This window comes from Rhagoletis pomonella, unplaced genomic scaffold, assembly GCF_013731165.1.
Source record: "Rhagoletis pomonella isolate Grant_MI unplaced genomic scaffold, Rhpom_1.0 Rhpom_scaffold_00010, whole genome shotgun sequence".
Classification (NCBI taxonomy): Eukaryota; Metazoa; Arthropoda; class Insecta; order Diptera; family Tephritidae; genus Rhagoletis; species Rhagoletis pomonella.
Window position 1 is genome coordinate 12,064,591 of NW_023458564.1, and position 13,924 is coordinate 12,078,514.

The following is a 13,924-nucleotide window of genomic DNA, read 5'->3' on the forward strand; positions in this document are numbered from 1 at the left end:
AAAATCAAAATGGAGCACATGCGAGCAAAACTGTTTTTGCTTTAATTGCTCAAAGCTAACTGTAGTTACATATATGTATTTCAAAGAACCAGACTTTGACAAACCTTGGCAAGTAAACAAAAATACCAATATACATATATATTATTCAATAAAAATATCAAAATAGACCGATTTTAAATTTTCTAAAAGAAGGCCATATGAAAAGCAATTTACTTAAATTTAGTCTTAAATGATAGAAATGACCTTCTTCCCCATAATTCAAAAGGTTTTTTTCTTGAAATATGTCTTCACTAAAACACAATTATCGCAGAAACAAATAGAACGACTTAAAGCGTGGAGAAAAAAACTAACTATCACAACATTGACTATTTTCAGGTTGACATATGTCAAAGGGAAAGCAGCGGAGGAAGTTTTGATGGCAACTATTTAATAGATCAGTTATTTAGCTTTAGGAATAGTATCTTTTACTGGACTTTTGCAACAATTGGTAAATCTGAGTTTTGACCGGATTTTCTGCATAAATACTCCTATGTGTGCTGTATTGAAATGTGGATAGAACAAAAACAACGATGATGAGTATTAATACATATGACTCCTAAAGACATGAGGAAAGCGAGGAATATGTATGTAAATGCAAACGAACGAAATTATTGAAAATAAGAAATTTCGGACGGGAATATATCGCACTTTTAAAAACACTGTAAGGAAAATTTAAAGTTTTGAAATGACACGAAAAAACGCCGAAATCTATAAACTTAATTTTGGGTCGTAGATTACGGCCTTCTATACCGTTTTTCTAGATGAGGTCATTTTCGCAAGATATTTGCATTTTAAGTTTGTATTGTAAATAAAAAAAATGAAATTTTCAACAGCGAAAAAATAAAGAATTAAAGTTTTTTGATTGGTGTTAAATATAATTCGTTTACAAAAACATCAAGCTACTAAAGAAGAAATTTATTAATAAATAAAGTTGTAAATGGTCAAATGAAAATGCGTAGTAATTACATTTTTTTTATGAAATATGACTAGGAAAGAATGTTACTCATACGCCATGTACGATCTTTTAATGAATATATATCGAGTCCTAACCGCCAGAAAAACGTAAGCGACAATGTTTTAAAAATTTTCTTTTTGATGCAGAATTGTATCCAGATGCTCTAGGGGCATTTCTGCGTCAAAAAGAAAATTTTTGAAAAATATGTCGCTTACGTTTTTTTGGCGGTTAGGGCTCGACACTCACGCACATGCCGCTATATCCCGGGTCCCATATTAGGGTAATTTCGTACTGTTCAGAAATATAGGCCAGCTCTCTCCTACATTCAACCACTAGTTGAGATCTTACAGAGGTAGAATAAAGTGCCTGAATAGGTGCTTGGCTATCCCGGAAGATGTTCACCTGCGTACTCGCTGGTTCGGCCTGGAAAACGCCGTCTGGTAGGCCGAAGGTTATATTGTTCAATGAAAACCCCTGCACCAACTCCGCATTCCATTTTTACCCATGCGTAAATACAGTTAAACCCCGCAAGAACCCGAAATTATCCTGATTCTAGTCACTGCGACTTGGGAATTTCGTTTAGAGTTTATGGTGAACCCAGATCTTCGACAGGACATAGTCAGTGGGCAGCACTTTAATTTCAGACGGTATTGCGTCTAGGATGGAACCGTGCCCCAACGGTTTTTCCTTCAGAACCCCAGAGCTCGTCTGATGGCGCTGTATAGCAGCTTAATTTTTGATAAATATATCTTTGGATAATAAGTTAAGAAGAACATTCAAGACGTCCTTCGGACAGGATCTCATTGCACCGGTTACGCTAGCGGCTGCTGACCTTTGAATTCCGCTTCGCTTTTTAACTGGCCACCAGACCAGCGCCCCGTTAGAGATTATGGGTCGAATTATAGCTGTGTACATCTTACCAAATTCTTGGTTTCAAACGCCATCTGTTGCCCAACATTCTCTTGACTGCATAGAGAGTCACCATGGCCTTGCTTGCACGCTCTTCAGTGTTTGGTTTCCAGTTAAGTTTGGGATCAAGAATAACTCCAAGGTATATCACCTTATTTAGCAGAGGATGGAATCTACACTGACATTATTAAAGGCCCCCTCGATGTCTATAAAGGACGCCAATATAAATTGTTTATAATAGAGCGAACACTCAATTGTACGTACCACTTCATCTAGGGCAGTCTCGGTTGACTTCCCTTTCAAGTACGCATGTTGAGAGCATGATAAATTGGACGTCTTGTTCCTAATATACGGATCCAAAAGCCTCTCAAACCTCTTGAGCACAAAGGACATTAGGCTTATTGGTCGAAAATTTTTAGCATTTTCATGGCCCCTTTTGCCTGTTTTAGGAATAAAAATTACTTTAATCTTCCTCCAGCTCAACGGAACGTGATTCAGTATTAGGTACCCTCTAAAAATTGCTTCTTGGACTGGAATGACCATCTCAGAAGCTTTCTGAAGCATGACTGGTAGTACCGTCCATACCCGGTGATTTAAAGGGTGGGAAGCTGAAGATAGCAAATTTTATCTTTTCCCTCTCCATTAGCTCCTCCAAGAGGTTCATGGAGAGGGTTGGAATACGGTTTGGGGCATCGGTTTCCACTACATCGATTTTGCACCCTGGAAAATTAGTATTTAGAAGGATATCCAGCGACTCCCCGACTGAATCGGTCCATGACCGATCTGACCTTTTAATATATGTTGGCTGTGAGTGCCCTTGGTATCCTCGATGAATTCGCAAAATTCCTTCCAGGAAGCCTCCTTGGCGTCCCATATCGCCTTTTGTATTTCTTTTGGTTCTCTCGGTATAGGTTCCATATCTTCTTCCTGTAGCATTCGTTGAAGGATTTTCTTACTTGCCTCCGTAGCACTGTAAGGTTCTCATTCCAGCAAGGTGTGCGCGCTTTCTTACCATACCTCAGAGGACAAGCCTTTGTAAGGCTGCTGTACTTTATAAAGATAATTACGATGAACCAAAAAATATAGGTTTAATAAAAAAAATTTTAAAATATTTGTATTTTAATATTAAAAAAACCGTGTTTGAAGATGCTAAAACCCTAAAGTTGTAAAACTTTAGAGACAAAAAAACACCTCAAATGTTTTTAGGGTTTATGGTAATTTCAACCCTCTTTTACCTGACACAAATAATAAACTCTCTGACTTTTTCCGACTGGTTAAAATATTGCATTCTGACATGCTTACATATGACAGTTTGGTTGCTGTCCAGAGAATACTTAACGAAGACAAACTGCATTTAGAAATAAGAAAATGCTTGTAGGTTACTTACCATTTCCCATTAGCACTGCAAAATAAAAGTATATACATACATACATATAAACATACGTGGTATGGGGAAGTGTGCGCACCAACCACCGTGGGAGTCTGATACATATGTATTAGAATTATTAAGCCGAGCCTCATATTAATCAACACTGGCAATAACTTAACCTTTAAAAAAGGAAAGAAAGGCTCAGTAATTGGAAAATATGATGGCATGTGTCAGATATTTATACCAATAGCGACTATAAGTATGACAATTTTTGCTGAAGTATCACCCAATAAGAGCTCAAAAACGTATGAAAAGGCGCAAATATACAGCTGGAAGCAGAAGGAGTTCGACCTTGACCTCTTTGATTTCGTTTGGAGCGCAACACGACCAACCCGTGGAAACGCGAGTTCCATAGTGGCCTACATACAAAAAAATAAACTAGCAGCAGCGTGTAATGCATCTACGCTTCGGTCAATCCTACAATCGAAGGCCAGTCTAATGGTGGAACGATGAAATAGCTGAGCTCAGAAAACTCTGCAATGCAGCCAGGCGCTGTCATCAGCGAAACCGCTTAAACCAATGTGAACAAATCCTCAGAGAACGATACAAGCGGTGCAGGAAGAATCTAAAAATGTCCATTGCTCGCAGTAAAAACCAATGCTTCGAAAAGCTTTGTGAAGATGCAAATGTCGAGCCGTGGGGAAACGCCTACAATGTGTGTCTAAACTTGTCAACAAACCCCATCAGCTCACAAACGTTAATTTTTTAACAGAAATTGTGGAACCTCTTTTTCCAAAAGACGATCCTATTACAACGGTAGCAACTACATATCAAACCGTAGAGCAACCGCCTCCAATTACAGTGGAAGAATTGTTAAAAGTTACAAAGAACATTAATGATAGTAAGGCACCTAGAGTTTACGAACCTTAGCAACTGCCGTATTCCAAACTTGGCAGTTACGCTTAGATCATCTAGAGAGCCTATACCAATGGCATTTGGCTGTCTTTTCCTGCACGGTGCAGGGCAATTACAGCGTATGTGCCTGATTGATTCAGACTCTTCTTCGCCGTAGCAGCGCCTGCAGTAATTATTGTGACTGACCCCGAGGCGTTCTGCAAGCCTTCCTATCAGGGTATGTCTAGGGACACGAATTTCGATAAGATACGATACCATATCGATACTTTTGGCATTCGATACCGATATTTTCTACTCGATAATTTTAAAACGATATTTTTTGGAATCGAGTACCAGAACCCTAGTATCGTATCGAATGTAATAAACTCACTGTTCAATATTATTGCATAGTCTTTTACTTTTCTACTAACTTTTTGCAGCCCTGTAATGTTGTACTGAAAATTGAATAGTTTTACCTTTTGCAACCCTGTAATGACAACTGAGAACTGTATTTTTTGTAAAAAACTCGGTTGAATTCGGGATTTTTAAAGAAAAGACACGCGGTTTTTTCACTTAACCTTAATTTTATAACAAGTTTCGTATTACTATTAATGTCTTCGCAACACTCACATTACAAGGATAATGTTCTTAACAATTAATAATAAATTGGGCTTTAAGAGCAGAAATGTGTAATATAGTTAGGATTGCATGTTGTGGAATTTGAAGCCGCGACTTCGGTGTTTTAAGACAACACCTCAATCTCTACGTGTTGTTACACAATATGTTAGTGTTTGACCGAGATTCTCCTCCGATTTGTAAAGTGCGCCTTAAGTTCTGAACACATTAAAAACTACGAGCTACGGGCCACAGCTTCCAATTTGTTATCTTCATTGTCTAAACGCTTTGTCGATAGCGACATGATTTTTTTGAATGCGTCGGCAACATCATGAATTTGTACGAGTTTGACACAAAAGAAGAGGAAGAACCTAAGCTGTCGCTGGAAAAATAGAAATAGATCTAATCTGGCCACAACCACAGTCATCGCGTAGCGCGGTCGGTGCCAAAATAATTATCTACATAAGAGTACGTGTTAAAATAATTTGACAGCTATGGTCCATAGCTCGTCGTTTTCATTGTGTTCGGGCTATTAATCACAATATAACCAGTAAACAACCTTCGGTGAATTTGTCGACTGTCTTCCTCGAGGATGAATATGCTAGGGATGAAATTATTGGTACACACGCCTTCCAAGCACGCTTTTAAGAAACAACAAATAATTAACTCCAAATAGTTTCCAAAAGTATAGTGTAAAACGAAATTTATTGTATAATTCCACATAAAATGGTATACATAAATGACTCATTTTCTAAACGATTTAAATAAAACGCATTTCATAACCTTTTTTGTGCAAACGGCATTTGCGAATTGATAGAAAAGTACTACGGATTGTAAATTTTTGTTAACTATGAGGTGAATGAAAATTTTCAACCCGTCCTGACGGTTTTGAAGAATTTTTTTGTTCTAATTTTATTACTAAGGCGTCTAATAAATGCATGGCTTTTAGTTCTAGAAAAATAAAAGTCAGTGCTCAACTTCTTTTGCACCAGAGCAACTGTCAAAAATTTCCAGCAGTAAAAAGTTACGAATTGGCACAGCAATGTAAAATTTTCTCGCCATAATAAAAAAGTTTTTCAACATGGATCTTTTCTACTAATTGACATGAAATTACTATCTCAACGCTAGGAGCGCTGCCACTGAGGGCTTTTGCCAACTGATAAAAAAGACAAAATTTGGAAATACCAAACAAAAATTTTGAGATTTCTCCTTGTGAATACGAATGCCATAGTTTTTACCTAGTTCGTGGGACTACGCAAAATTTTGACAGCTTGTAAATATGTATACACATAAAGTTGTTGGCGGTAATAAAGAGTCAAAATCAAAATGGAGAAAAGAACAAAAAGCGTACTTTAGTTGTCAGTTATAAAATAAATCCAATTTATTTGCGAATATTTGTTTATTCTATTTATTGAAAGGCAACTACGCGAAAAAGCTTGTGTTAATTATATTGATAACAGAACCTGGCAGCTCGCACGTTGTCTAAATTCGCAAGTAACATAAAATCCACAAAAGAATACATTGCTTGCATTACCATCAATACGCCATGTATAAATTTTAACAACACACAAAAATAGAGCTTTCGCACGAGCGTTTGTTTGGTTTTTCAACACCATTTATAATTTTCTTTTAATAAAATCACGTATTGTCAAATGCTTAAATTTATTTATCTAATAATAATGCAGCACACAACCCTGAAATCTAAGAAAAAGTCTGAGGAAGGCCATTAAATAGCAGCACACAACCCCGTGCCTTCCTCAGGAGTGAATATAACTACAACAACAACAACTACAACAACAACAACCCAAAAAGGTTGGTTACTGTCTATACTGTGCTATTAATGTTGTGGCACAAAAGGGGTCCCTACAGTTTTATGGCGACTTTGAACGGCGATTTTGTTTTACTGGGAAGCTGTTTTTCATTTTCAAGTTTTGAGCACTTCTAATCATTACACCACAGCGGCCTATATACGAGACCTATATTCATATACATTTTTTGGATTTTGGTATCGATATTTGAAATATCGAGTCTTTTTATTCCGATATTAATGGGTACCCGATATTTTTAAAGCGATACTTTAAATGAGTACCATATCGATACTTTCTGTTCGATATCGTGTCCCTAGGTATGTCCTGTGAGCAGGCCAATGGCCAGTGAGATATCGCCTCTACTAAGAGTGAGAATTTCTCTCGATCTCTGAATATTCAATTTTGGCCATGTAAGCTACGTTGAATTAGAGTTTTCAGTGCGTTCCCATCTATTGGCCGCTTCTTCAAGGAAGTGTTCCCTTAGTAAGAGCTTGCAGGAAGCGAGTGGCATACCTATCTCCTTCCAGCCTGGTGAAAGTAGAGTGGAAGTACCCCCCTCTTGTAAGCTCGTGCCCCGGTACCCATACCAAGGGCAAGGCGAACTGCTCTGCCATCACGTAAAGTGATTTGCGGCAGTTGGCAACCGTTTTCGGATTACTAGTGACAGAGTCAAGCGCCATAAGGGCCGCCTGACCTAGCTACAACAACTTGTTTTAGGCTGTCAACGGCTTCTTGTATAGCTGCCAGTTCGGCTTGAAAGACACTACAGTGGCCAGGTAGACGGAAAAATCGTTGTATTCCCAATTGTTCCGAATATACCCCTCTTCCTACCCTGTTTTCTAATTTGGAGCCGTCCGTGCATAATCTTATGGCAACTTCAGACCCCGGAACTCCTTCCCCTATTTTTAGACGGTTGCTCCTCTATAACTATGTATGGCAACAGTGGCTTTCCGCAGCCGCTCTTCGGTGTTTTGAATCAAGCTTAATATTTTTTATCAAGGCCTACTTATGCCCAAATATTTCGCGGAATCCCTTAGTTTTATTGTGGTCTGTGGCACATATTTATCCGCGGGCCCGGATTTTCTCTCGACGGCCCTGTACATATCTATGTATGTATATTTATACATATGTCCATATACATACATATTTGATTATCGAAAAAGAATGTCAGCTTTAAAATTTTTGCAATATTCTGAGTGATTTTTTCAGTAACGAATACGTGAAATTCAAAAAAACACAAATAGTTGGGAGTGAAAAAGTAATCAAAAAGTTTGTTTATGCACATACACCTGTGATAACCATTTTGGCAACATGTTATGTAAAACATGCACACATACACATGTTCATATGCACACATTCATTGTTGGTTATAACAAACAATTGTCAAAGAAAATTATTTCTAAAACCTTCACGAAGGTACAAAAACTGATAAAACAGAAAATTTTTTAAGAACAATGGTAAGACAAAAAATAAGTCGCACACATTCGTAGCAAGGTTCATGATAACCTTGAATTTTTGGCGCTTGTAATAAACTTTTGCATATATTTATATGTACATATATGTATATTAGGGTGCCCATACATTTTTTTTTAATTACAAGACCTTACCCCAATTTTCTTTCTTTTAATGAGAAATATTATTTCCTATATTTATAGATTTTTTTTTTAATTATTTAGAGGACGCGACTTTTCATTTTAGGTCAGAAAATAGGTTTGTAGATCTATCAGTTTTTGAATGACTATTTTTCATTCAATTTTAAAGATCGACCACGCTGCGAGAAAAGTCTTTATAGGTCTTTAAAATTATGTATATTGTCAGACTTGGATTGTTGGGAGGTTTCATCGGGCAAATAAGAAAAAAAAAAACATTTTTTTTTTGTAATTTTTAAAATTTTTACAATTGCTAATTTCCACAATTTCAAAGTATGTAGTACTATCTAAAATTAAATTTATTTTCAGATAAATTGATACATCATTTATTGCAATCGCACAAAAATTGTCGAATTTAGGCAACTTTTCTTATTATTGCGATTGCAATAAATGATGTAACAATTTATTTGAAAATAAATTTGATTTTACATAGTAATACATTTTTTGAAATAGTAGAAATTAGCGATGGTCGAAATTTTAAAAATTAAGAAACAATTTTTTTTTTTGTTATTTGCCCGATGAAAATTCCCAACAATCCAAGTCTGACAATAAATTATTATACATCGTTTTAAAGGCCTATAAATCCTCTTTTCACGACATGTTCGATCTTCAGAATTGAATGAAAAATAGTCATTCAAAAAGTGATAAATCTACAAAACCGTATTTTCTGACCTAAAATAACAAGTCGCGACCTCTAAATGATTTATAAAGAATCTGCAAAAATAGGCAATAATATTTCTCATAGAAAGGAGGAAAACTTGGTGGTAGTGTTTTAAAATTTCAAAAAAAAAAATCGGTGGGCACCCTAATGTGTACGTACACACACATATATGTACATGCATAAGTACACATGCAAATACATATACATCGTATACAAACATGCATCTATACTTATGTGCATATTTATGTATGTACCAGTATATGTAAATAAAAATTAAAAAATTAATTTATATTTATGTATATACGTACATAAATACAAAATACATAGGTGCATACAAACATATGTATGAATGTAAATACTCTATTGTTTGTCTGCTTATTTATGAAGCCACTGATGAATAATAATATCTCTATTCTTCAATTGTTCATTTACATTCCCATATCGTCTCGGAATAATCTTAATTAAGCATGCATGCCTAGACGACAAAAAAAAAATAAAAAATAAAAAAGGAATTTTTCTTGGTATAAAAGATGTGTATTAAAAATTCAGAGTGAGCAAAAGAGCATGCGTACATACTTTGTACATATTTGCAAAAATCATGTAGTTTTGAGGATTTATGCTGCATTTCTTAAAGTTTCTAAATATACATATATACGAACATACTTATATATTAGAGGGCTGCATGAATTCATTCAAAATGGCATCGAATGAATGATTTTGGCTTAAAATTTTTTTGAATTTGAGTGAATACTGCTCTGGTATGTGTGTCGTCATAACAATATTCAAACAATGTGAACATAAATTGAATTGAAATAGTAAAACATCTATTAAAATACGAACAAACTTGTTTGTAGAAAATCTATAACCAAAATGGGTTTGAATGCTTTTCATTCACATACTCCCATTTGAAGGTAGAAAATTTAAAACAAAATGTATATTCATAAATTACAAAGTTCAAAACGCTGAAGAAGAGTATTAGAAATCTATTGTACTCTGTTTGACTAGAAGTTTGAATCAACTCATGCAGAGGTCTATTACATATACATATGTATGAACATTGTGCATATATTTATGTATACAGTGCGTTAAGAAATGAAAGCCACTGCTACTTTGTAGCTGAAAAGTTTTGAAACTTTATGGGAGTAATGTTTGCACATTTTTACATCTCTTTGCCAGTGTGACCACGTTAGCCTTATTAAGGCTAAATTTAGCACTTAATTTTAAGCCATAGCCTCAGTTTTTTCGGTCTGACTTCGTGGCTTTTTTTCTAGCCTTTTTTACTTAAACTATTCATAGTAATATTCGGCCCGGAACTTATAAAAGTAATTACCATATTAAAAATACTTAATGTTTCAAAAACTTCTGTTTACTGTTCACATATTACAATAACAGAGAATGGTACCATTTCCTTGAGAAACTTACTTCTTTAGATTAAAAAAAAAAAAAAAATTGAAATTGAATTGAAATTGAACTCCATTTTGCATAAAGTGAAGTGATGTTATTAACCTGAAAGATATTATTTTGTATTTTGATGGGAATGATTTAAAAATTGATTTAAATAAAATCGGTTTCGCGGAAGTTATCAAGTTGGCGAAGACTTTTAAACTTCATTTTTCACAGGGTATTACTTTTTCTAACCTTTTTTCAAAACAAATTTAGCCCCGCTTTTTGTGATAATCTGGCCACACTGCTCTTTACAAACCGATGACGATGTTCACATAGCTTCGTGATCGACTGGAGGATCGTAATGAACGAAATGAGAATAGCATTAAAGCTCCCCGCAGGAGATAGTATACCAACTGAGCTGTACAAAATGGGCGAAGAAGCGCTGCGCGAAGATTATAGTCTCAGTGGCCTTTGGCTAATCCACAAAAAGTGTGATCTCGCTGTTTTGCGCAAATTACATCCGGATAAGCCGTCTTAAAATTGAATATTTATAAGAGCCTATCGACGATACCGTGTGAAAGACTGATTATGCCTTTTAGGTGTAGCTGAGTGCCTGGAAAATCTACCATTGGCTATTCCTGGAAGACCCTATTTAAAATCCCCAGAATAGCATGCGTAGACGGAAATCATAGTTTTTTACAATAGGGCTGTTCAGGAACTTGAATGTAGAGTTAAGCAATGTTGCCGTTTTGATCCATTCGGATCGAAATGGATACTTTTTGCGACGAATTTTGAGTGGATACTTTTTTTGTTCCCAGTACAAATTCGGATACCTTTCTAAAGGCCAGTATGCAGCTCTCAAGAAAACCAAAAACTCCATATAAAATGACGTACAAGCAATGGCTAAGAAATTTTCTTGTGTCAAACGCAGCACTCAGTTCTTAAGAAATTTGATACGCTTTCTAATACGGGTTTCTAAAGTTTTTTGTGAAAAAATATCACAAGGCAACCCATGCTTGCAACAGAAATATATGCCCGTTCATTATTTCTTGAGGAAAGGGTGAGCCAACAGGCTGGTGAAGTAACCTCTTCAATTCGACTTTTCAAACAGGCGACCCTCCTTCATGGAGCTAAAAAATACAGTTTATTGAAAACCATTTCTTTTGATACCCATATTGGGATAATTCATTTAACTTAATAGATAATTTGATTTGATTTTCTTATATATAGCAACCCTTTAAAAAACCAAAACCATACTGCACATGTACAGGTCAAGCCCTTTAATTTGACACCTCATTTTTGAAAATCGAACGAACGATACAGATTTTATGATATGGTGTTAAACATTTCTCGCAACCATCTCCGAACTCGATTAAGGAGTTTCACTTCAACACTTCAAAAACGTGGATACTTGTTAGGCTAAATTTTGGGATACTTTTTTTTGGGAGGCTGCAGCGACTCTGGAGTTAAGTCTCATAAAAAAATTCAAACTTGGTTTCCCAACACTTTGATTTTTACACATTCATGTTTCTGGCAAAAAGGGGACGATATGATCACACTTTAAGAAGACGCCATAAATAGCATTATGATTACAGTTTATCAGACAAAGACACAAACAACGCAGATGATAAGCCTTTAAACAAGCCAAGTTGAAGTTAAGGCAACGTCGGAGTCGAAAGGATAAGTACTCTGCTCAGACAGTCAAATATCCAATCTTTCTAATAGGAGAATAAACTTCAAACTTGCTTTGGATTGGTTCCGAAAATATCTACCACAAACTTCGGTTATCCTTTAGCTAAAAGGTGCAGTAGTCTCTTAAATATTGCAGATATTGGATATTTAATAAATTAAAATAAATTATTAGGGCAACAGTGAGTACCTTGAGTATTCAGGGTTAGGAATTCGTCTACGGGTCGCAGTATTCCTTATATGTACTAAAATACTTAACTAAACGTTTATCTGGTTCCGTGGAGATTCGTTATATCGAAGTTTGACTGCACAAGGGCATCGGCGCATAGGGATGCATACTAAGGAAAATCTGTCAGTTCAAAGTATTTAAAATTTACATATATTTATATATGTACATGTTTATGCCACTTCATACTCATAGATAAACCAGTATGCATATCAATGTACATACATACATACATACATATGCATACTTACTCGTATATACTTGGATATACATATTTGCAGTATGGAAATGGGTGCATGCAAAGTGACTTGGGTGTGGATGTTTACAAACTTTTAAATGTACTTATACTCGTACATAGAAACCGTGCATATTTACATATATATCTACATACAAGCATATATGGCGTGGAGTTATTTAGTACATGACACATCAAACAAATATTTGTGCTGTTAGTTTTAATTAATTAAACCACTCAACAAAGGGCAAGGCGCTGCAAGGCGATTGGGTTACAGATGCTAATTACTTTTACTTGCGTCGAACATCGCTTTACCTATACTGAGCTGGCACAGACTCACAAATATTTATGTTAACATTGGAAATTCATGGAAAATTCACTTCAGACAACACGAACAACTTGTAAACTACCAAAAGTGAAAAAAGTGAAATTGAGCGCAAAACGCGAACAACGGCGCTCCAGACCAGAGGCGAACGCGCCCGCTTTGACGGCGTCGCGCATAACCACGATATATACCTGTGAACATATTTACATACATACAAAGATCTACAAGTTAGTTTTACTTTTACTACAAACTTATGCACACATATTAAGGTACATAAATGAATTGGCTGTGTGCATGGATACATTGTACATATGTATGTAGTACATACACACGCAAGCCGGCAAAACAACTTTTACTGCCGCAGCAGCCTAGCAAATCTACTTGTTGCAGCTGCTAATGGTCCAAGTGTCAAGGTGTTGGGCGGCTGCGGTGGCTAAGACGGCAAGTGCACATACGTATATACATACATACATACATACACAGAAAGCGAGTGCAAATTTACCTGCGACAGATTGTTGCATTGGTTGCATGGCCGGGTGCAGATTTGCCTGCATGGCAGTGGATTCTTGTTTCGGCTGCTCTTGCGATTGAGAAGCTGCTGACTCCTTACTTGGCGGTGCGGCTGACGTCGTCGTACTTTTCACGTTCGAGCTGCCATTCGTAATGGTATCGGCGGGCACCGATTCCTTAGCCACGACTATCACTGCACTGGGCGCTGCTGTACCTGCGGCTGCTGCAGCATTAGCGGGGGTGGCGGCAGCGGCGCTTACGCTTTCCACATTGTCGCTGGCACCAACATTTTCCACTTTGTTGCCGATTTCGATATCTTTATGGTTTTCGGACGGCATGATTTCTATAATTTCCACTTAATTCGATTTATTAACTTTTTTGTTTTTTGTACTTTTTTAATTTTATTTTTCTTTCGTTTTTACTTCGTGTTTTGTGCAACGCTTATGCTTTGTGTGTCGCACGCAATTCTGCACTGCACACTAAATGCCAACAATACAGTAATGCAACTACAACAAAAAAACACGTATTAAAACAATAACAATTAACTAAGCGTGTACATATATATATATAGCAATTAATGCGCCTTCTGTTTTTGCTTAGTTTTCTTTTCTTTTTTTTTTTTGCCTGTTTACGCTGTTCACTAAAATTAACACT

General features: G+C 36.1%; 1 protein-coding gene across 3 annotated transcripts in view; it reads right to left on the bottom strand.

Annotated features, from left to right (window-relative positions):
* Positions 1 to 13,924, bottom strand: part of LOC118746049 (cytochrome b561-like) — a 49,990-nt gene that overhangs the window by 15,865 nt on the left and 20,201 nt on the right. Inside the window, exon 1 of one of the 3 annotated variants that reach the window (XM_036479777.1) lies at positions 13,263 to 13,776. The exons of the other annotated variants lie outside the window; for them this stretch is intronic. Within the exon in view, the coding sequence (XP_036335670.1) occupies positions 13,263 to 13,608 (346 nt within the window). The 5' untranslated portion in view covers positions 13,609 to 13,776. Of the gene's footprint in view, positions 1 to 13,262; positions 13,777 to 13,924 lie in introns of those variants that run through there. 3 annotated transcript variants of the gene reach the window in all.